The sequence below is a fragment of the Panthera tigris genome, chromosome B3 (genome assembly GCF_018350195.1).
Source record: "Panthera tigris isolate Pti1 chromosome B3, P.tigris_Pti1_mat1.1, whole genome shotgun sequence".
NCBI lineage: Eukaryota > Metazoa > Chordata > Mammalia > Carnivora > Felidae > Panthera > Panthera tigris.
The window spans coordinates 82,564,049-82,587,622 of record NC_056665.1 but is presented as its reverse complement, the minus strand read 5'-3'; the positions used below and the strand labels follow the sequence as shown (position 1 = coordinate 82,587,622).

At 40.6% G+C, this 23,574-nt stretch overlaps 1 protein-coding gene across 1 annotated transcript in view; it reads right to left on the bottom strand.

The window, feature by feature from the left end:
• The window catches only part of NPAS3 (neuronal PAS domain protein 3), an 868,317-nt gene that overhangs the window by 454,851 nt on the left and 389,892 nt on the right, over positions 1 to 23,574 (bottom strand). The window contains exon 4 of the mRNA XM_042989548.1: positions 6,679 to 6,761. Within this exon, the coding sequence (XP_042845482.1) occupies positions 6,679 to 6,761 (83 nt within the window). The remainder of the gene's footprint in view (positions 1 to 6,678; positions 6,762 to 23,574) is intronic.

Genomic DNA, 23,574 nt, shown 5'->3' with positions numbered 1-23,574 from the left:
AATCATGAATGTGATTTTATATGACTTGTTAATTTTGAAGAGTAAATCATACTTTTTCCCTTAAAATGCAATGCTCAGGCAATACAGTACTGTGAAATAATGGTTTGGCCATCAACTTCCACATGCTTTAGTTTTTCAATTTTGTGAATGGGGATTTTGATAAAATATACATTCTTTGGTTAATGTGAAGACCAGTGAGCTAATCCTTGGCAAACCACACTGAGATTCCTAATGAAACCAATTTCCTAAGTATAAAACATTAATCCAGATAGAAAATACATGTGAAATGCAGAGCAATGCCTGCTTCATCATGGCCCAGCATCTTCAAGGACGTGTACATTGCCGGTAGGAGACCCACATGACTCCTCTAACATTCATTTGTCAAATTAGATAAAGGACATACACATCTCTTTTATAAACCCTCTTTCAAAAGTTATGAGTCACTCATCTACGTTTTTCAGTTTAAACTCAGGTCAGTTTCTAATAGAAGCTGTGAATTAGCTTCCAACATTAAAAACATTTTCCTATCAATGCTGATACCTTATATGAGGTAAGGAAGGGAGACAGGTGAACAATAGAGTTAAGAAATTTCTACTTCTCTTTCTTTTCTTTTTAAATAAAAACACTGTAAACCTTACTTGCAATTGTTTTACAGCTCAATTGATAAGGTGTGTTCCTTTTTTTTTTTGTTCAAGAAAATTTAAAAGCAACTAATTTAAATATGCAAAATTATCTTGAGTTGTTCATACAAGTGAACTTAAAAGCCGTGCAACACAGGAAAATTAAGTAATTATGCCTCCAAGTTATTTACTGCAATTAAGCTCATTTATCATATGCAAATTAGTGCAAACTGGTCTCATTAGTTACTAAATTACTCAATATGAGCTGAACAATGTAGCACTCCAGTTTGTAATGAAAAATCCCTGTAGAGGCAAGCAGTATCAATTAAGCTAATTTGCATATGCAAATATATTCACTAACTTTCTCTTTTTCTATATTTAGTTTTACATTTTCTTACCATTCCGGATCACAGGGAGACCAAAGGGTCTCTCACCTTTCTCTCCTTCTTCTATCACGGCTAAAGAATACCTCTATTATTTGAAGTTCTTGTATTTTATTTTAGCACTGATATCCAGCAGGATGTCACTTTGCCAACAAGGACCACCAGGAGTAAGAATATGCAACTTCTTAGAGATAATCATTTCTTTTGTAAGTTTCAAGAAAATAATAAATAAGGGTGAAATTCCAATTCATCAATAAAATGGAAAACAGACTTGAACATTATCATTCTCTTTCATAGATGTTTTAAAAACAGTGCCATCAAATGTAAAATGAATGTTGGCCTGGCTAGGCAGAAGCTTAAATAAAATAATTTGGATCTTTGCAGGCGTCAGCTTTGGAGCTGTTTTAGGAATTATTCACTTCGCTTTGTCCAGATGTTCGAATCGTACTACTCAACCTTGTCATAGTCTCTTGCCCAATGAGATTCAAGGAGATGTTTGATACGAATACATTTGGCATTCTCTACCTCCAACCTCGACGTTGTTCTAGGTAGCTTCCTCTGCCTATACAGCTCATCTCTAAAGAATCGTTTTCTTAGTCTTCTACCACTGAACCAGGCCTAGAGATGGGAGCAGGACTGCGCCTAGAATACTTGGATAATAACAAAGATATAAAATGTCACAAGATACTGTTCATTTTGTTTTCCTTACTACACCAGCTATAAATTTTTAAATATTTCTGGCAGGCAACTTAGATGTTTTCTTCTAACAATAATGCTGCAGGACCAAAATAGTATACAGACAAACTAGACAGGACTCCAGGATACGTCCCTAACCAGTCTTCACAATGTGATGAATAATGGAAACATGGACATTTCAATGTAAATCTTGATTTGATTTTTTCCCCCAAATTTGATCCCAAACAGCTTTTAAAAAACCTAGCCTCCTCTTTTACTTGAGATATGACTCTACTCTGTATACTATGGATGAGATGTTGAGAGAAAGAAAACCATCATGATTAAAATCTGACATTTTATTGAGGTATCTGGTGCCATCCATCTCACCCACATAAATCTATGACTGCTTTGCCTATCAAAGAGAAAAATAGCTACATTTGAGTTCCCTTCCTTCCCACCATTTTAGGTAAATACATACCTTAATTCAACTGCTCTGCTAAGGTAATGGCCAGATTTATGGTCTTCTTCTACAAGAAGGTTGTTCTACCAACAAATGAGCCTTCCAAAAACACTCCCCTAGTTTTTCTGGGGAAGACAGGCAGTCATGCGACCATTCTGTCCAGCCTTTTCTGATCCACCAGCAGTCAGAAAACTCAGGTGTTATAATCCTACAATGTTTTTGATGGTTCTCCCTTGGTCTCTCTCAGGAGACCTGTCCACAGGATCCTCTGGTAGCTTGTGGCTTGAATGTTTTAAGAGCAATGCAAAATTTCTTCATGTCCAGAAATATTGCAGGGTCAATGACACAGATATGGGAGGGTTCATGGAACACGGCCAAGCGCAAAGTGACACACAGATATCATGCTTCCACCATTATCTCTCCTTAGGGCATTTCTTAAAGAATATTCTTTTTATTCTCCCAAGACAGCTTCAATAATAAAACATGTGGGTACTTATTAGGATTGTATTCATCTAGCTCACAAAATTTTATTGTAGTATCTACAACTAGTTAGGGCTAAAAACCACTTTTCGCTCACTTATATATACTTATAGTATGTAATAGCTGGTAGCAGTGATCTGTATTGCCCAATGTAATATAACATATATGTCTCTCTCTGTGGTTCACCATAATGTGCTAATAGTGAATACAAACATGAACCTTAAAATCTTCCATATACAAGGTTTGATGTGATTGTTTTAACACCTGTGAGGTGAGTAAAGCAGCATGACTACGGAATATGCAAAAACAATACTGCAATTTTAACTAACAATTATGTAAGCATTATTTACAGAAAGAAAAAAAAACTCAAAACCGTCTGCTAAGGGCATGCAAATAATTAAAGTACTCCATTCATAAATCTGCACCTAAGGGAAAGTCATTCTACTAGTTAATTTTATGAGGTACGAAGATGATATTTGTGACTATTTTGTGTTTCATTAACTCTGATAAGAACATATGAATATTCTATCTGATCTCTAAATTGGGAAAGTAAAAGTAAATATCACTCATATTTCTTGGTATTAAGGAAATCATGAAGTGGGAATAACAACGCCCTAAGAGAGCTTTTAAAGCAGGAACCAAATGGGTGCTTAGTCACATATACTGTATTCAGGAAAGATCCCACATAATGACCTGAAGTTCTTGAATTTTTTTTCTTAGCTTGTACAAAAAGCACAATTCCTAATCTTGACCCCTTGCCCTTCTGCTCCTCATCTGATTAATACAAGTCAAAGAAGAACAAAGTGAACTAAAATGACTTGACTCAAGCCCAATACATACACTCCACAGTCCTGCATGTGCAAGGCTGGCATCACCTGAACCCTCAACTCTCCTGCAGAAGATCCCTCTGCCTTAAAAGTCATGCCTGAAACAGCTACAGGTTCATTGGGGCCGTAGTACTGGTCAGAGTCATTATGGAAGCTTTCATGGGAATGATGTGAATGGCCACCCCAGAATCGCACAGGGCACAGCCTAGGCGATGGCCTTGCCTCCACCCACCAGTAGTAGACCATTAAAGTGGAAAATAACACTGCAGCAGTTAATTTTATATTGATAAAACACCATTAAGTTAAATGTTCCCCCATCTCAGCAGGAAAGAAGTCAAAGTGTAGAGGACACAACAACATTTTTATATTTTCCTTAGAGAAAAATGGCTAATAGGATATACGTAGCAAAAACACATATTGCAGTCCGCAGGACGGGTGAAGCAAAAATTCATGAGTCTATGTTCATCCTTCACCCCCAACTCTCTACACAAAGGTGTCCTTAGCCCACCATCCCATGAAATGTCACTGGGGACACAGGCAGCAGGGAAGCCTGGGCACTTGGTGCAGAGAAATCATAGGCATTTTCTGAGCCCCATTCTGGCATTCTGAACTGACTTCTACCTCACCTTCCAAATGCCACGGTTCCCACGCCTACCTTTTTGACCACATAGGTTTTTATGAGATGTTTGCTAGGGAAGGAAGGGGAGGAAAGAGCAAAGAAAGAATTCATCCCTGTTCTCATGAAGTACTTCACCAGGAAGTCTCCAGACTTCACCAGGAACCCTCCTGGTGAATCAACCAGACTTCACCAGGAACCCTCCTGAAGGAAAATAAGGAAACCATCTTATGCTTGCAGACCCAGTGGGATATTATTCAATGTGGTTCTGACAAGGGTCTAGGGGCTCAACAGTCTCCTGCAAGGAGGGAAGAAAACTAAGACAGCTTAGAGAAGGCTTTTCTTGTTACTATGACTTTCCAAGCCCTTCTTACCCACAATTCTAATATTTCATTTAGAAGAATACATACAGCTTTTCCCACTCCTTAAGTACTGGTGTTAGAATCAAATGATATGAAATTCTAGTTTCTATGACAATTTCAAAATTATCTACTGCAACCATGCTTGGGGGCCTGAATTTCTTGAAAGCCTCCCTACCAGGATACTTATGCTTCCCCTTGGAGCCAAAGACTTTGAACATATTCCAAATGTGGACAGCCCTATTTAGTTTTCTTGAATAAAGGTGATTTTTTTTCATCCATCTCTCCCCTGCACTCTGAAGCCACACGGAATAGCTAATACTTTTTTCACATGACATCTTCAAATAGAGAGGACATTAATATCCCTTTTAAATCATGTCTTTTCCAAACTAAATTTCGCTAAACTCTCTGTCCACTCCTCATGTAACATGATTTTCTAGTTCATGCACCAGTCTGGTTATTCTATTCCAAATGATACTCAGTTGTCTATATTTTTCTTAAAGCATGTTGTCTAAGTTGGGTGTGACCACTCCTAAGAGCAAAAGAACTTAGCAGCCTCATTCTAGAACCCTTATTCTCTCAATGACGCCAACTGTTGAACTGACATTTGGGACAACCATTATATATCCTATTTACATTAAGCTTACATTAAACTCCTAAGTTTTGCATTTTATATTAAATTCTTGCAGCTCCCAAGTCACCCTTCCTTAAAGACTTTGGACTCAAATTTCAGAATGAATTCAGAGGATAATAATCTGGGGCTACTGTTTAGACCATTTGTTTCAGTGACTAAGTCTTATGCACTGATTGCTTCAGAATATAAACTGAAGTCATCCTGAATCACATCAGAATCTAACAACGTATACAGCATGGCTCATACAAAACTTACAAGGGAGATTCTGAACAAAGTATGTACAGGAAAAAAGGAAATAAAAATTTTAAGACATAGGAAGAAATATCCTCTCTGTATCCCTGAAACCAATCTACCACAAAGGAACTGCAAATGTGTGCATGATAGAATAACAAATCCCAAAGTGTACTTCAATAAACATCAGTTATATAGGAACTTAACAGACATTAGCAGAGAAATGTCAGAATAAACAAAAATAAGCCAAGTAAGGATTTTCAGGGCTTAAATGTGCAAATGTAAATTGTGACATCTCAGACCTAATGAAACATCAAAATTATCTCAAAAGTCTGTTAAAAATCATAAACTTCTGGGCCTCACCCTGAAGATTCTGCTTTAGTAAGAATGTGTCCTTCAAACAAGTATCTCAGTTGATTCTGAAGCTGCCAGCCAATGAGCCAGCTCACAGAACCACTGAGATTTGACCAGGGAGAATCTGATGCTCACAGTTTTCCTGGGTACATACTCCCAGAAACAATATGCTAGATCCAATGAAAAGCATAACCAGTTTTTTCAAATAAGCTGCCTACATAACCCAAACATGTCTGCTTTTCTAATCCTATATAAGAAATGTATCTTACATAGTTTAAAAAAAAACAATCTTTGGCCATATCAACATTTATCCTGGTAGCAGAAACACTGTAAAACAATTATCCCTGGATGTGTTGAACTCACGGCAACGTCGTAAGGGGAAATTGTTTTGGAGTAAGCGAGATGCTGAGCTTGGGATGCATCTTATCCAGGACTAAATAACTGTAGTTCTGTCCTCGTAACCCTCGCATTTACTTGTCATGGAATTCATTGGCCAAATCAGTTATTATTATTTGTCTCCTTTTACTTAGAAATCTACCTTAAAATTTCATTCTGAGAAAGCTTATAATTTGGGGAGGCAAACGTGAGGATTGAAAGCGCTTATGAATACAAACTCAAGCAAAGAACAACTGAAATTTGGCAACACATAAAAATGTCACATTACTGTCACAACAAAATTTTGCTCTTCCAAAAACAATATATATAGCTCCGAAGACACACACATATATCCACTTACAAATGCAGCACACACACAATCATTCTGGGAACAGCCAGCTACTATACATTGCACATCAACCGAATAGTGCAATTTATCTCAATTATTACAGCACAAATAATACTTGCCCTCCCTTTCTCATTAATATTCTCTCAAGAGATGGCTTTCTAAAAAGAAAAAAATAAATTCATAAGAATTTCATAATTGCAACATAAAACAATAGTCATATACACAGCTGATATCTAAAAATGTATTTTAAATCAAGACTAAACACATGGATTTTTCTTAGTGAAATATAAGCAAGCTTCTTTCTCTTTTAGTTACCTGCAAAATGTGGCTTCCCAAATGTGCTTCAAATACTTCAATGGCCAGTGCACTGGGGCTTCTCCTTCGTTGTGCACCTATAACTTATTAAAAAACAAAGAAGAAGAAAAAGAAAGAAAAAAGAAGAAAAAAAGTTAAGTTGGAGCTCTGAATCGCACCTTTTAATTTCTAATTACATCACTCATCTAGTTATTACACGAAACATCTGAAAGAAACCCAGCCTCGTGTTCATTTCGATTCTGCGTTGCTGAGCAAAAGCAGAGACTAGGCTAAATTTTCAACTCAGAATATTAATTTCTGCAAACACTAACCAACTACATTCAGACTTTTGTTCTTTTAAATTTTCATTTTGGACTGTTTTTCCTACACTGGAGCAAAAACCTGAACGTTTACAACATTCCTTTAAAACAAATGGGTAAACTATTTTTCTCCAAACCTAAGGATTGTCATTTTTAAAGCATACGTGTACTGCCTCCCCCACCCCCTGAGCCATCACCCTAGAGACCTAAACTTTTCGTATCGTCTAGGCTAGGAAAAAGCAAACAGGAAAATTTTTTCACGTTCTAGGGCAATAATTTTATTACAATTTAATAAGCACAACATGTCGGATAAGAGATTCCGATTAATGACTGTTTGCACTAGGCGTTAAATGTCTCAGGATGGCTGGATCTCATATTTACCCAACACTCACATGCAACTATTCCTACAGGACCCACACAAAGCCCAGGCGGACCCTTGCCTCCAGCGTGCCTCACCAGGTCAGTGACCGTTTTCTTATCTGAATACTCCGGTTCCCCTACTAACTTCTAGTCAGTGCTTCCCTTCCTGAATGCCCACTGTGTGTTGTCCGTGGGCACCTGTGCTCAAGGAGCCCCCACCAATCCTCAACAAAGGGGAGCTTAATGCAGGATATTTCTCAGATCCAGGATCAAGGGTCTTTCCTTCACTAATATTTTTGCGTGAGGTCATGATTTGCTTTCAAATCTGTTCCGGGTATTTTTTCTTTTCTCTTTCTCCTTCTCCTCCTCCTCCTTCTTTTTTTTTAAATAAGTTCTCAAACACAAAATTCTGCTTTACCATAATTTGTCAAGGATATATTTAGATCTCTCCCTTATTTCCAGCAGATCAATTTCTCAAGTGTTCTTGCTTTTCTTGACAATGTTATTATGAACCTCTACCTTCCTCAAACCTACACGCTATGAATTGAAAAAAACAAAACAAAACAAAACAAAACCCAAACCCCTACCTTCTTACTTCTAAGAACACTTTCAGCTAGTTGACAAGAAAATTCCAGCAAAATGCTGCTGGGATAATTCTGCTTCATTTCAGTTACTAAGTCAGTCAGTTGGATCCATAGCTTAGTAGGGATTATAATATAAATGTACTTATGATTATTGTGCTGTGCAGAAGTAGGCAGTTTACCCCCGCAATTGTGAGTTAGTGTCTGCAGTGTCTGAAAGGCACTTTGAAAATAGCATGGGTGTTAAGTATCATTATGACTGGCAAGAGGAAATAAAAGGGGCATTTTTTTTCAATGGGAAAATTTATAAAATATAATTGAAGAGTGATTATTATCAAAGAATATTCCAGCTGGAAGGGATCTTAGAAATCTCTATTCCAACTTCCTCATTTGCTTCAGAAGCAAAACACACAATAATTTTAAAATAGAAAACTCCGTTTTCTATCCTAACATTAATCTTTGCTATAAGTATAGACTTGGGATTTTTAAAAATTTAATATTCAGATATATTTAAGACACTACGACTGTGTGTGTATGGGCACATTTCTGATTAAATTCCTATTCTAACATGCACATTACTCCCTTCAAAACTCCTTTGGCATTTTTGATAATGCAGCTGTCTTGCTGAATACTGTTTTCAGTTTCTAGAGTGTTAATTGCACATTATGGTAGCTTGGTGTGAATGATCCCACATGAATAAAATCTGCAGTCTTTTTTTTTTTTTTTTTTAAGATTGTTGGGGGGAGCTTCTGGGAGGCAGGAGGGTTGAAAAACTTCAAAAGTGTCCACTCTCTTTTTGAGGCAGTAATTAGGATCCAGAAAGCTCCTTATTAATAACAGTTCATAATTTATGGGCATCTCAGGACTCCCAATTATCAAGTTCAAAATAAACCACTGCACTTCGCAGAAGAAACGGGCTGGTTTGAGAGAACATAGACTGTTCTCCAAAAAGCTGGATTCAGAAGAAGGCCAGGAGAACAACAGCCACCAACCTACAGAGGACCCGAAAGCTTCACAGAAAATATAAGGAGAGGTTTATTTACTAGGAGGCCCAAGAGGCATGCTCCAGTAACAACAGATGGCAGGCCAACTGCCTCCTGGAATGATAGGAACATTGACTTTAGTGTAGTGCTGCAGGGGTTATTCAAGCCTGGCCATTGATGGCCTTTCTTTTCCTGCCTTTTCTTCACATAGGGCTCAGGCTCTACTCTCAGTAAATGCCGCCAATGCATAAATAATACGAATTTTATTAAAAAAAATTATTAGTCAGTCTGGGGATCCCACATGTCTTCATCAGGTCTTCCATCCATGAGCCCTACCTGCATAGTTATTCTTCTTTGTTCCTCAGATCCTCTAGAAATGAAAGGGTGCGTCCCAGTACATGCTAGCATCACACACAAGTATCTTGTAAGTGGTTTCATGCTATTCTATCCCATGGCATTTTTATGGCACTGGAACTTCTCTTGATTTATATGTTTTGCACTTATGCAGGTGATGTGGGGCTGTAATGACAGTTCCTAATTTTACAACCAACATAAATATGTTAAACAGGAGCCCATTATGCCCCCGGTTGAAGCCCAGCTCTGACTCCAGCATTACTGGTAACGAATAGATGTTAAATACGCACTTCTTGTTTTGTATTTTTAGCCTATCGCATTTGGAGAATGGAGACAATAATCTGGTAACCCAGGAACAATGCAGATGCAGTTATTCTGTTCCTCTACGTTCATCTCATTCCGCTAACAGAGTATCATTAATGCCTAAGAAAAACTAAAGAGGTGTTTCCTCAGTGAGTCCATCATTTTCAGCAAAGTAATACACTGCTTATGTATGAGGCTCTTTCAGATTTTTGATGTTTGGAAGTTAACAGATTCTAAAACCACGTGGTTGTCTAGATGCAACATACACTTACTGATGAATGGGTCACTGTTTCCTCTCATTTACAGACATATTTCACTTATTTGTTTCCTCAGATAAAAGACATTACCTTTTGAAATTTAAAGAGCACTAATTAAATTAACCGAACAAAAACACAAAACAACACATTGCTAAACAAATGGAACATGGAACCCTTATCTGTGACTAATGTGTCCCTGACTCACTGACAGTGAAGTGTGAGAATTGTGTTAATTGAACAGCTTATACAAACAGTTGAAAGAAAGAAAAAAAAAAACAGCAATACAGTAATTCAACTTCAAATCTGATTCAGCATTTACTGAGTATCAACTTGCTGTTGAAAATCGCTAACTACTGTAAGGTAGCTGGTGTCATAAAACCTTATAAACACTCAAAAGAAAATTGTAAGCAACTCAAAACAAACCTAGGCCCAGCACATAATTATCAACAAACACCGCAACACTCATGTTTTGCCAGGGTTAAAAATAAAGCACCTAGAGTTTTAAGAGACTTTAAATGCAAGAAATATATCGAGCGAGGGATTTTTAAATATCAACCAGAGAAATTCTGATTGTTTCAGGAATCTAAAAAGATACGATGAATCATGAGAACTGTGATTTTGACTTTTCTCTCATTAAAAAATGCAAGACACAGAAGGAAACCACAATCTGAAACATGTACCTGAAAAATTAGTTCTGTCCCTCAACAATGTCAGCAAAAATATTCCAGAATAGACTCTGCCTAGCTCGTGAGGTGGTCTTTGAGAATTAATTCGGTGCAGTAAAAGATGATCCCCCTTTTGGGAAATAGACCACACACCCCCAGTCATATTCCTACCCAGCACTTGTCACCTTTGGGGATACACAATCGCCAGGAAGGCTGAGGATTAGCGCTCAGTGGGAGTTTGACCTATTCAGCCAAAAGGTCAGCTTGCCACAGAAGAACCCATTACAAAACAGAAACAGGACAGCTCAGTGGACACACATAATGAAAGAGGAAAAGTCTAGGGCCCTATTGCCTTGTGTCCTGCACTGCCCTTTTCCTTCCTAACTCTCCCCAACCCCCATTTCCAGAAAGGGTGGAGCTGCCCCAGCTCCCAGCACCCAGGGTGGTGCTGTCTCACCAGCACAGTTCACAATGGGAAGGTAAACCACAGGCAGGAGAGAGAAGGGGGCTTGTTACTTAAGAGATTGTTTGAAAAAAGATATGTGAAGAGGAAGATGACATTGTGAGTCAGGGTTTCCAAAGGATGGTTTTATTAGGAAGAAGTGGTCATTGGCAGGTAGGAAAGACCACGGCAGAGGCATTTTCACATCCAGCCCCCCCTCCATGGGGAGCAGAATGGCAAAATGGATAAATGCAGGTAGTATTTCAAGAACAGAATCACCCACCTAGTAAAAAGGCAAACTTTATGGCTGCCCTCTGAACCCATCCTTCGAGGGGCAAGGCTCTGTTCCCACACTAAGCATGGGGGGTAGGGAGGACGAAAGGGCATGCTTAATGGAATCTCGGACATCACTCCCTGGGCTTTAGCACTTGGGCTGAGCAAAGTCAGGGTCTGGGAAAGAATGAAGTATAGAATGCTTAATGAGTCTTTCCATGGCTACTGAAGAAAAGAAAAGGGATTTCCCTTGAAGAATCTCAATTAGCCTCCCCTCACTGTAGGCCAAGGGAAACCAGGAAGGGTTTTCCCAGGAGCCTAAGAAGTTTACAAGGAGAGTGTGTGTGCCTGTGTTTCCCTATCAAAATAACAATTTCTAAGTCTTCACTTAATATGGGACCTAATCTTCAATCTGAAACTGGTCCTCACAGCTTTGCCTACTGCCCATATCACAATTTGCATCCTTTCAACCGTGAACCCTTCACTGGTTGTGCATGGCTTAGAAACCAAGGGAATTTCAGGTTGGGAAGAAGAGGGCACACTGGAAAAAGTAGAGCTCAGTACCAACTTAACAAATACAGCAGCACTGTCACTGAAACTCTGTTGTCCCCAGCACAATATATGGTGTTTCCACACAATTCATCATGTTAATATCTGAAAAGAAATAATAACGGAGCTTTTTCAATATACTTTCACCAATATTAGTTGTTGTTTTTTTTTTTCTTTTTAAAATACAGATGACCAAAATCAAGAGTCGGACACTTAACCAACTGAGCCACCCAGGCGCCCTAGTAATTTTTAAACATCACAAAATATATCTTTATAGTTCATATCCCAGAACCCTATGAACACATTACATTACAAATTGAGACAAAAGAGAGGTACTTAATCCACTAAAATAATTGAAACTCTAAAAAGTCTTATGCCGATTTAAAAATTCTTTGATGCAACACATATTTAAATTTCTCCCACAATTTGAGTATGGATTGAATGCATTAGCCAAAACCATTAGAGATGATATGACTGTGAAAGTATTAATAAATATAAATACATTGTGTAATTTGGGGAAAAGAAACCATGTCTGCTTTTCTCAAAAAAAGGGGGGGAGGGATACCTATATGGCTTTAACTAGTAAGAACTAAGGGGAAAACATGCAACCTTCAATAAATCTGGTTAGCTTAGGGTTTGTACCTCATGCATTTCTTATCTTCTGAAGAAGTAAATAGTGGCCATATGATTTTGAAAGACTTTTCCTTATGATTTTTGACATCAAAATGGTAAAGTCATCTAAGAGGGAAATAGCACCCAAGCACTGCTGTAATAAGTCTGGACAATGCTTCTGTGCATTTGATCAGCAACAAGTTACAGGGACTTCTTTCACGCCATTGTTTCCTTTCGAAGACTGACTTTGCCCCCTCTGCCTTCCTTTTCCTTGAAGGAAATGAGAGTTTCTAGCTACCAAAGAAGGCACTTCTGCATCTGTAGCTGGGGAAAAGGAAACATAGCCTTTGTCTGACAATCTGGTAGTTACTACTGGAACTATTGTATGTCCCTCATAAGGGCTACGATAAAGGGTGATTAACATTCTTCATGAGAGAACTGAAACTTCCCGTTGACAATGAAATTCTTAAGGCAAAGGGTTAAGCTGCTGCTTAGAGTGACAGCACCTGAGAGAATGATGAAGCTCTAACATCAGCATCTCTTGGAAAGAAACCTCGGGAAGATGCAGGCGTGATCCAGAGCCTGTGTGGGGTACATGCGGGGAATCTTTAAGTGATTCCAGAAGACACAGGCAGAGAAGAGCAGAGCATCAGACCGGACAACAGATGAGGAAATGCTTGTTAGAAATCTAACAGGACTTTGCAAAAAAAGGAAGATGGTGTTACTTGATTATTGCCATTTTACTTTCTTCATTGTGTCAAAATAACAATATACATAAAAAGAGGGCACTTTTTTTTTAATTTTTTTAATGTTTATTTATTTTTGAGACAGAGAGAGACAGAGCATGAACGAGGGAGGAGCAGAGAGAGAAGGAGACACAGAATCAGAAGCAGGCTCCAGGCTCTGGGCCATCAGCCCAGAGCCCGACGTGGGGCTCGAACTCACGGACCGTGAGATAGTGACCTGAGCTGAAGTCAGACACTCAACCGACTGAACCACCCAGGCGCCCCAAAAGAGGGCACTTTTAAAGGACCAAAGTCCTACAGTAACTTAAAAGACATCCAAGTCTTTACAGAATGTTTCTTGGCTTCAACAACTTGCTACATGGGCTGCTTTGGGGTGTAAAGTTTAAAGCTAATTTCATCCTCTTTGCACAGCAAAGGGTATGAGCATTTCCTCTTTTCTTTACAAAATAAATAAAGGTAGGAAGGTTATTGATCATGACTGATTCCAGTCTTTCAATTCCCAGCAGAGATATGGAATATGGTGGCTTGCACTCCCTCTCCACCCGGGGAAGCTTAACGAGCGTGGCAGTTATAAGGTGACTTCAGAATGAAGGATGTAGAATCTTTGAGTGGTGGGAGTCTTGATTGTTACCTAACATGAACCCAGCCAGAAGAGAGAAACGATTTCTGGCTTCAGGCTACAGCAACAAACACATACTGACCCTTAACACACGGCAGCTGCTCGTCTAGGTACTAGGCATACAAAGATGATATAAGATGCAATCCACTGCGTGAGGCCATGCTGTGTGATAGAGGCCAAGTGGGCCATACAGACACTGGCTGGGGCTCAGAGCCTGAACAGATGCGTGCTTCCTGACTACGATGGGCAGGCTATAGTTTTGAGTTTCTTCTTTTGTTGTTATTATTGTTTTTGTTCTTATTCAAATTCCCCTGCTTCCAATGACCACTTTCCTCTACAAATCGCCCACTCTTTGTCAGGAAGAAATACTGTGTGTTCTCATGAATTAAGTGCATAGTTTACAAAAAGGACACCAAGTACTCTCTGATGACAGCTCTTAAAGGGAAAAAGAGATCACATCAAATTTCAGATTTCAATGCCAGAGTCACTCTGCAAAATTTAATGCTTATCTTTTAATTGATAGAAATGATCTCCCTCACTAATAAGCTGAAAATATTTTCAGAATTTTCAATTTTTAATGGGGGCTGGATTTGGTTGGCTCCCTCAGTAGGGTCTGGAGAGAAAATGTAAGGCTTATACTTTAATTTTGAAAATGCTCTTAAAATCTTTTCAGTTGACTGCTACCATATTGTTGTCACCCCTTCTGACTTCAGGGGCTCAAAGACTGTTAGGGACATGATCCTAACCCAACAGGAAGGGGTAGAGATTAGCCATGAATCACTACGATGTAGGTCAGCACTTGATGGTAAAAGGAAGAGGTCCACATCTGTTATCTTGACTTTTTTTCCCAAGCCTGATCCCAAAATTTCATGTTATGGCATTTGTAACATCTGCTACAAATTCTGAGGTAAGTCAGGCACAACCTTATTACTTCTAGTCTAATGCTCCATTCATCCTTCAGGCTTTCCCAGGCCACCGATATGACAGGGAGTGAAGAAACGCTGGACTGGAAGGAAGCAGCTTGTGTTTCTGTGGGAGGAAGAAGGCAATGTCTCTGGCCCTCTCCCTCTTCTCTTCCTTACGCACCCATTTATATATTCAATCATATTTGTATTTCCTCCCCTACACGCCCCCCCCCTTTTGTGCCACAAAGCTTTGCAGTGCATTTAGGGACTTTCTTTCTGCCCAAAGTATGGTCAACATAAATAGCTCCATGAGGCACTGGGGTGTTGGCCCAAATGACACAATGTTCTGCTGATAATAGCACCTGCTTGAAAGTCATTCTGATCAATTTCCAAAGCCTAACCATCTCAGGCTACGGTATTACATTTATTCATCCAGAACTTAGTGAACCCTTAGCAATATGAAAGATATTAACCTCGCTGACCTAGGTGCTGGAAATCTAGGCCAGGCTCCTATTTTCATTTATAGATGCTTTCTTTTTATGTCAGCTGAAGAAAGCTAAAAGCATCCATGGAAAATATGCGTTGAGGCTCTGTTCTGGGCTGGGCACAGTTAGAGAATATTCAAATGAAAAGGTACCACCACCCTGACCCTCCAGGTGATCAGGGTCTAGTAAGCAGAAAGACACATCAACAAATGAATAACATATAATGAATGTGCAACTACCTACTCAACTCGGGATGGGGATGGGGATGGGTGCAGGGAAAATGGGGGCAGGAAAGGCCTCAGAAAAGGGGTATAGAGGAACTGGGGTATGGAAGGTGAGGTCACAAGGACAGTGAAATACAGCAGTCAAGACCCCGAGTGCTCATTTTGGCATCATATACTGAAAAAAAAAAAAAAAGATTCTGGGATCTACTGGTCATATGTGAAGGACAAATGCATGTTAACGTAGTTATGAATAGCAAGGCTGCAGGCTCATCTTCTTGCCCACTCCAACCTGCTTTCCCCTAAGCGGCAACACCACTGGACTGTCACACTCCTACAGTCACTTGCGAGGCTGGGTACTCACCCCCCAATACCACAGCACTTTCTTGAGGCTCAATACTATTGCTTCATAGTCACATGATTACACCAACGAAGACGAAGGTCCACTGAGCTTGGTGTGAAATCCCTGACTTCACACTGCTCCCGAAATATGCAAACACACGGCTTATGGCAAAGCCCCTGAAGCAAACACCCACCTCACAGGACCCAGAACATCATTGTGTGAGATGACTCAGTCACCAAATGGGCTGTCACATCACCTGGGGAGTTCTGAAAGGGAGGACAGTGATTCAGGTCCTTATTGTAGGATGCCTGATTCCTTCCCCAAACGCTGCCTGCCCTCTGCTTGCAGGAAGAGTTCAATGGCAGACAGTTATGAACAGGGGAAAGGTTTTGGGTTCTGAAGTCAGGCTGGCCCCGTTTTGAATCCTTCATTTATCCCTAATTAGCTGGGTGGTTTTGAACAACTTAGGCCCTGTGGACCCCAACTTCCCATTCTGTCAGAAGGGTCACTGTTTCATATGTGAGCCATGTGGCAAACCCCTGCCCTGCCTTAATTTTCCTTCTGGAACTTCTTCACCTATTGTCTCCTCCTCCACTGGTCTTTTACCTTCATAGCTAGAGAAACTGTTTTGTGTACTGCTGAAACCCTGACAGAATATGGCCTGGAACACAGAGTGTGCACAGAAAACTGTGAAGAAATGAACATTCTAGAGCCCAGTGCTGAGCCCAAGGGAGGCGTTCAGGACATATCACCTTTCTCCTCCTTGGTATGAAAAGCAGAGAGTAGGCCAAAGATGGCTGTTCTTTTTTTTTTTTAACGTTTATTTAGTTTTGAGACAGAGAGAGACAGAGCATGAACAGGGGAGGAGCAGAGAGAGAGGGAGATACAGAATCTGAAACAGGCTCCAGGCTCTGAGCTGTCAGCACAGAGCCCGACGCAGGGCTCGAACTCACGGACCATGAGATCATGACCTGAGCCGAAGTCGGACGCTTAACCGACCAAGCCACCCAGGCGCCCCCAAAGATGGCTGTTCTAAATCTCTATCTTTATTCCAATTTTAACAGGATATCGGGACTACATTTTGCCTAAATATTAGAAATACTTAGGACTTATTATTATTTTTTTAATATCAGGAATATTTTGTTCCTCTGTATGTTGTCCCCGGTGTCTGCCTTTCCTGTGGCATGATATCAAATCTACAGTGTCACCACAAACCCTGTGAGCCAACTGCAATCAGGGCCTCAAACCAGTGCAAACATTTCACACATACTTGGGCAAAGAGCCAGAAATTCACTGAGTGTCAGCAACTGCCCAGTGAATTTTCCTTTGAAGGATTCACTCATGGCCTATTCCAGTGGTAATTGGCATTCATTTTAAGATGCTGAATGCCTCAGACATAACTTGATTAGGTAAATGTACACAGCCACCACCACTGGAAACCCAAATCAGCTCTTACAACCCCACCATCTTCCTTCTGATTTCATATAAACAAAAGCCCACACAATTATCAATGGTAAATGAGCAGGCGCTAGGTCTTGCTTATGTTAGCAGATCAAGGTCTGCATCATCATTGCCATCTGCCTCTTAGGAACCTAGAGCGTCTATGATTTAGGCAGAGTTAGAAACTAAGAAATGTGGGCCCTATTTGGAGCGTACAGATAGTAAACAGTCTGACAAGACTGTCAGACCTAGACTGAAGAACACACACAAGCATATGCTTTCACCCTTATCACCACCATGAAACTTAACAAGGAGAAAACCTCTAATGGGAGAACCTAGTATTTAGATTTAAGGCTCAGCTCAAGCCTCTATCGGAGGTGCTTAACGTGCTGCTTTCTTGAGTAACAGAGCCGTTTCAACAAACCCTCTTCCTGAGGCGATACTCAAACACAAAATTGTGTGTATACTGTTACAAAAATCCCAGAGAGCCCCAGCAACACATCTACCGACCTCAGGTCAAGAACTCTTCTTTAGACAACAGCGAAGCGTCCACATATATCCTGTACCAGGCTGGCACTAAAGGTGACTGAACAAATGATTCCTTGAATGAATGAGTAAGTAATCAAATGAATACTTAAGTGAATGAATGCAAGAGACCCAGGCAAGAGAGAACACAGAACTCAAGCAGACACTTGTATTCTGTGTGGAACCGCGAGACTGAAAGCCGCAGCCAGTAAGTTGGTTTATTCACAAAAATTGCTTTGTAGAATTATACACAGCTCCTCCCCTTCTAAATGCAGACGGAGGGAGGAAAGGAAAAAGAGATAATGAAGGTTTGCAAATGAAGTGGGTACAACTGTGCAATCAATCAACATTTTCTGAAAAAGAATCTGCATCACTTGCCAAAAATCTGAACTGAATAACTGAACCAGCATTCTGATGAGAATGGACTTTGCCACTAGCCAGTCATTTTTATTTGTCTTCCAGCTGTCTTGATTCTTTTATTCCAGGAAGCTACTGGGCTCTTCAGTTTAGTGGGTTCAGACATGGCAATTTATTTAACCACGGTCAAATGCATACTCCATGTTTATTCTTTTAATAAACCTTTACTGAGCATTGACTCTGTGCCAACTATTATGCCGGTTGGAAAGCATACAATTCAAACCCTCGTCTAAATATTAACTGAGGGCCTACTAAGTGCCAGGCACTCTAGTAACAAGGCATAGAAGAGTGAGCAAATCAGACAAACCTGACTACATGGAGCTGACCCCACTCATGGGGGGTGAGATAATGACAATACATACTCGTCTAATTATGTAATTAGCATGAAGAAAAAAATAAAGGGAAGAAGGGGGAAAGGTGGAAGGTGGTAGGGATTTCTGGGTAAGACAGAAAAATCAGGAAAGACCTCTCTAACAATATACCAGAGTAGAGATACAGATAAAATAAAGGAATGATATGATGTCCAGGTGAAGGGGGGACAAAGTATAAAGTCCCTGAGATGGGAGACACTTGTCAGGTTCAGGAAATGGCAAGGCATCAGTGCTGTCAAGGAACCTAGATTCTGAGGAGACAAAAATATAAACTGTCATAAAACGATCGTTCTCTTGGAAGATCTCAGGAAAGGGAGCATCTGACTCCAGTGAAATTCAAGGATTTAAGAGAGAAGAGGACGCTTCAGATAGAAATGAGTAGAAATTTCCCAGGAATACAAGCCAGGGACTGGTGTGGGTGGGAGGCATGGCTGAGGCAGAGAGAAGGACACACACGATGGCACAAATTGAGCAAGACACGTGAGTTCCCCTGCAGGGAAACAAATGTCACGTTTATAGGCCGAGCCACACTCGGCCTTACCAACACCGCAAAGGAGTTCATAATTTACACACAGTAACTGGGACACCTCCTAAGAGTCCGAGGAGAAGAGGGACACGAGCACATGCGAGTGGGCTGGCAACACGGTGGTGCTGCACAGGGTAGAAATGGGTTTGCAGGCAAGATGAAAATGTAGCTACTGCAAAGTCTAGGCAAGAAAGGATGGTAATTTAATCCCGGGAAGGAAGTCAGAAAGATTGCAGCGAGGAGTTCGGTCCTAAAGACATTCAGAAGGTGAGCTTGGGAGAGTTTGCAATTGACTATTAAGGGAAAAAGAAGAGTCAACGTGAAGCCAGGTGTTTGGGTGGCAAACAGTGTAGATGGTTCGTTCAATCATTCAATGGGACATTTAGAAGAGAAGGTGCTAAGAAGATGGGGTGTTGAACTGGGTGGCTTGAGGACAGGCCCAGTGAGAGGAGAGGCCTGGCAGACCCGAGGCTTCACGGAGAGGCATGGCAGAGGTGAGGACAAGAATGCAGGTCATCGGGGTACAGTAGGCGGAGAAGCCGCAGAAGGGCAGAATAAGGCAGAGCTGGGGGCCGGCCTGGGGAACAACTGCATTCATAGAGAGGAAGGGGAGTCAGCAAAGAGCCTGAGAATGAACCATCAGAGAGGTAGAAGGTGGATAAAGAGGTGACAGTGTCCTACCTACAAAGAAGAAGAGCCAGAACATTTAAAGGAATGACTCTTCAGCTACGTCAAATGCAATGATGACCTTGGGTGGAGGCGCTGCCATCCACTGAGCAGTAAATGAGAGGTGACAACCATGAGTTACACACTTTAAATTTGTTTTTTAGAAATCTGTAAGTGAAGGGAAGGAGAGTAAGGGCAAAAGGACGGGCAAAGAATACAAGTGAGAGAACACCCAGGATGAAAACCTTTTTTATAAATGTTTATTTACATGAGAGAGAGAGAGAGAGAGAGAGAGAGAGAGAGAGAGAGAGAGTGAGAGCAAGAGCGCACGCAAGCACATGAGTGGGGCAGAGAGAGAGGGAGACAGAGAATCCAAAATGGGCTCTGCTCAGATAGAAGAGGGCTCCCCGCAGGGCTCGAACTCATGAACTATGAGATCATGACCTGAGCCAAAGTCAGACACTTAACCAACTGAGCCACCCAGCCACCCCAAAAACTTTTTAAATAAGTGATCTGAGAAAGTTTACACCCTGAGAAGAAGCAACAAGATACAGGCCCAAGATATAGAAGATGGACAATCTCAGAGAAGCTATAGAACTGTCCAGAGTTTAGGTTAGGCTGAGAAACAGGTAACACATAACTTAAAAAAATCATTTTTCTATAACCTGAATCTACAAAAATGATGCTCGGTGAAGAGGTGCCTCATCCAGCCAACAGGATCTCAGCTTCAGATCGAGTGCTTCTAGATGATGGTCAAACAACATAGTCACCTACGATTTGCATTCCTAAGTATATCTCTATAGGGAAGTACATCTAAATACATCTAAACCAAGGCATCATTGTCCCCCTGAAACCATCCTTTTTCCCTGTATGGTCTGGAGTCTCCATTCTGCTGCTTTTCAGGCTCATCGTTTCAGACCAGTCTTACTCTTCCTTCTCTCCACCATGTAAGTTGGGAAATCAAGCATTCTTTCCTAAGATCCAGGTCTCCACCGCTGGAGTGACTTTCCTTCCTAATTTCATGAAAACATGAAACTCTCTCTATGGGCTTACAGAGATGCCGATGTGCTATAGAAAGGGCAACTTTAAGGCCTTCCCCTCACCTCACGCTACCAACACTGTCCTTCATTTCACTCATCAGAGGATGCTCTTTCTTGGTCCACTTGGTTATCAGTCTCTCTTTCCTTGTATCTCTCACGATGGCAGATGCCTTTAAAATGTTGTAAATGGAGAAGTTACCTGGAGCTGTTTTTGGAGTCTCTATAACTCTTCGATCACAAGAGCAGTAAATAATTCTTCCTTGCAGCCAAGATCTGTCAAATACCCATAGGCAACTATTGCAACAGATTATTAATATACCTAGGTGTGACCTAGAAGAATATTAAGTAATCAGAGAAAACAAAAGTGTCTTTTATTTGTTGGAAAAACAATTGAAAGGGCCAAGAAGGACCTCATATTCCTTCCGCATTATTGAGTGAGTTTTGATTAAGCCAGTAAAGCAAGAAACCAAGAAGTGCTCTGTGTAGGAGAGAACAAAGCCTTGTTTCTCAAGAATTATGTCTTACAGAAAACAGCTATATGGCAAGGGACAAAGACCATGTCTCCTGGAATTTCAAAAATATTGTTGAAACAAACGTCACCCTCAGCACTCAGCATAAAATAGAAAACGTCCATTTGGCTCTTTGAACTCACTCCTCTTGGCTTCTCTCTCTTCTTCCCTTTGAACACAGCTCACTTTGGGGCTTCCAGAATGTGACAAGGATGATGCAGTCGCTTATTTTCTTGGGCCCACTTCACTTTGATTTGTGTCATTGCTACCATTTCCTCTTCTGTCTTCATAAATGAACCCACGGTTGAGAGACAGAGTAAGCTCCATGTATTGTCTTCAGAAGTGTATTTACCTCATTTACTGATGTTACTCTTTTAGAAGGAACCTCTTCCATAGGTAGCATCTCACATGGGTCTAGCTCTGGCCTCTGTAATACTCATCAAAGGGTCTTCATGTCTTTATTCATCTGAGTATTTACAAGTACTTAAAAAGATGGACAGACAGTTATGGTTTAGTAGAAAGAGCATAAATGTTTGGGACAAAGGCCTTACTTTTAGTCTCAGCTATATCATTTACCACATGGCGAACAAGGGTAAAACACGTGACATCCGGGCCTTGGTTTCCCCATCTGTAGAATGAGGTAACAATTCCTTGTCCAAAGAGTTGTGGAAAGGGCTCAATATCAGTATTTGTGACCATTTTCTGGCATAGTCAACAGTAAGGAGTAAATAAATCTTAATGCAACCTGGGTTTTTAAAAATCTCTCTGCTGCAAAATAAAAATGGGTGCTGGTTCAATGGAGTACTACATGGCAATGAAAAAGAACGAAATACGGCCCTTTGTAGCAACGTGGATGGAACTGGAGAGTGTGATGCTAAGTGAAATAAGCCATACAGAGAAAGACAGATACCATATGTTTTCACTCTTATGTGGATCCTGAGAAACTTAACAGAAACCCATGGGGGAGGGGAAGGAAAAAAAAAAAAAAAAGAGGTTAGAGTGGGAGAGAGCCAAAGCATAAGAGACTCTTAAAAACTGAGAACAAACTGAGGGTTGATGGGGGGTGGGAGGTAGGGGAGGGTGGGTGATGGGTATTGAGAAGGGCACCTTTTGGGATGAGCACTGGGTGTTGTACGGAAACCATTTTGACAATAAATTTCATATATTGAGAAAAAAATGGGTGCTGGTAAAATGCTTTTGATGAAGAAGATTAAAGAGAGTCAGTAAGGCGATATTATATAAATAGAACTTATCTGTTACCTCCTAGGTTGTGTGTGACCTTGAGTCAGGTAGCAAAATATCAGAGAAATATGGTTACCAAAAAGATGAACGTTAACACTAGCCATTCCAGCATGTTGGAAATGAGATGATGTGTGTGAAGTGCCTCACACAGTATGGGACACAGTTGAGGTAGTAATAAACTGTTAGCTCCCTTTCCTTTCTCAAAGATGTGTAGTCTAGAAATCACATGAAAATCAAAAAGCCAGAAACAAAAACCTCTGCATCTCTGGCTAAATAAATCACATGTTGTGGCTTTGTTCACAAACAGGAATGATGAAAACAGTTACTGGAGATAGAACGTTTTGGCATACATGAAAAGCCTCAAGACTGTCGCTGAACTTTAGTGCCATAATGTCTATTTTTAGCATAATAAACTTTTATAAAAGTCAACACGCCTGTGGGGCACTTGAGTGGTTCAGTCAGTTAAGTGTCAGACTTCGACTCAAGTCATGATCTCACGGTTCCTGAGTTCCAGCCCCGCGTCGGGCTCTGTGCTGACAGCTCAAAGCCTGGAGCTTGCTTCGGATTCTGTGTCTCCCTCTCTCTCTGCCCCTCTTCCACTTGTGCTCTGTCTCTCAAAAATGAATAAATGTTAAAAAAAAAAAGTTGAAAAGTAAATGGAAAAGGTGATGTGCTAGCGTGGGGCGTTCCAATACCTATGTGCACGTACCTGTAGAAGCAGGTGTGTATGCGGCCATATATATACTTAAAAATCTATATGCCTATTCTCAACTTCTTAACAAATGTATCCAAGGTAGGTACTGGGAAACTTGATTAAATTACGGCTTTTAATGCAGAGACACGTGCGCTCAAGCACTGCCTGCTGCAACAATGGTAGCAGCATAAAGGTTATCTTCCATTTTTTTGCCAGGAGGGAGAAACAGTGCAAGAAACCAAACAGACCCACGGCGTTCAGCCCCCTCTATTCTTCAGTCCTGATTGGTCGTGTCGTGTTTGTTGTCAGACCCATCTGGACAGCAGGTGTGGTGCTGCCCGGCTGCGTGTGTTTGATTATTGACTAGTGAGTATTTCCAAAGGGCACAACAGACTGCTGACTGACCCTCCTTAATAACACGCGGCCGTCTTCCCTGTTTACACATGTAAGAGCTACATAGAAAAGAAAA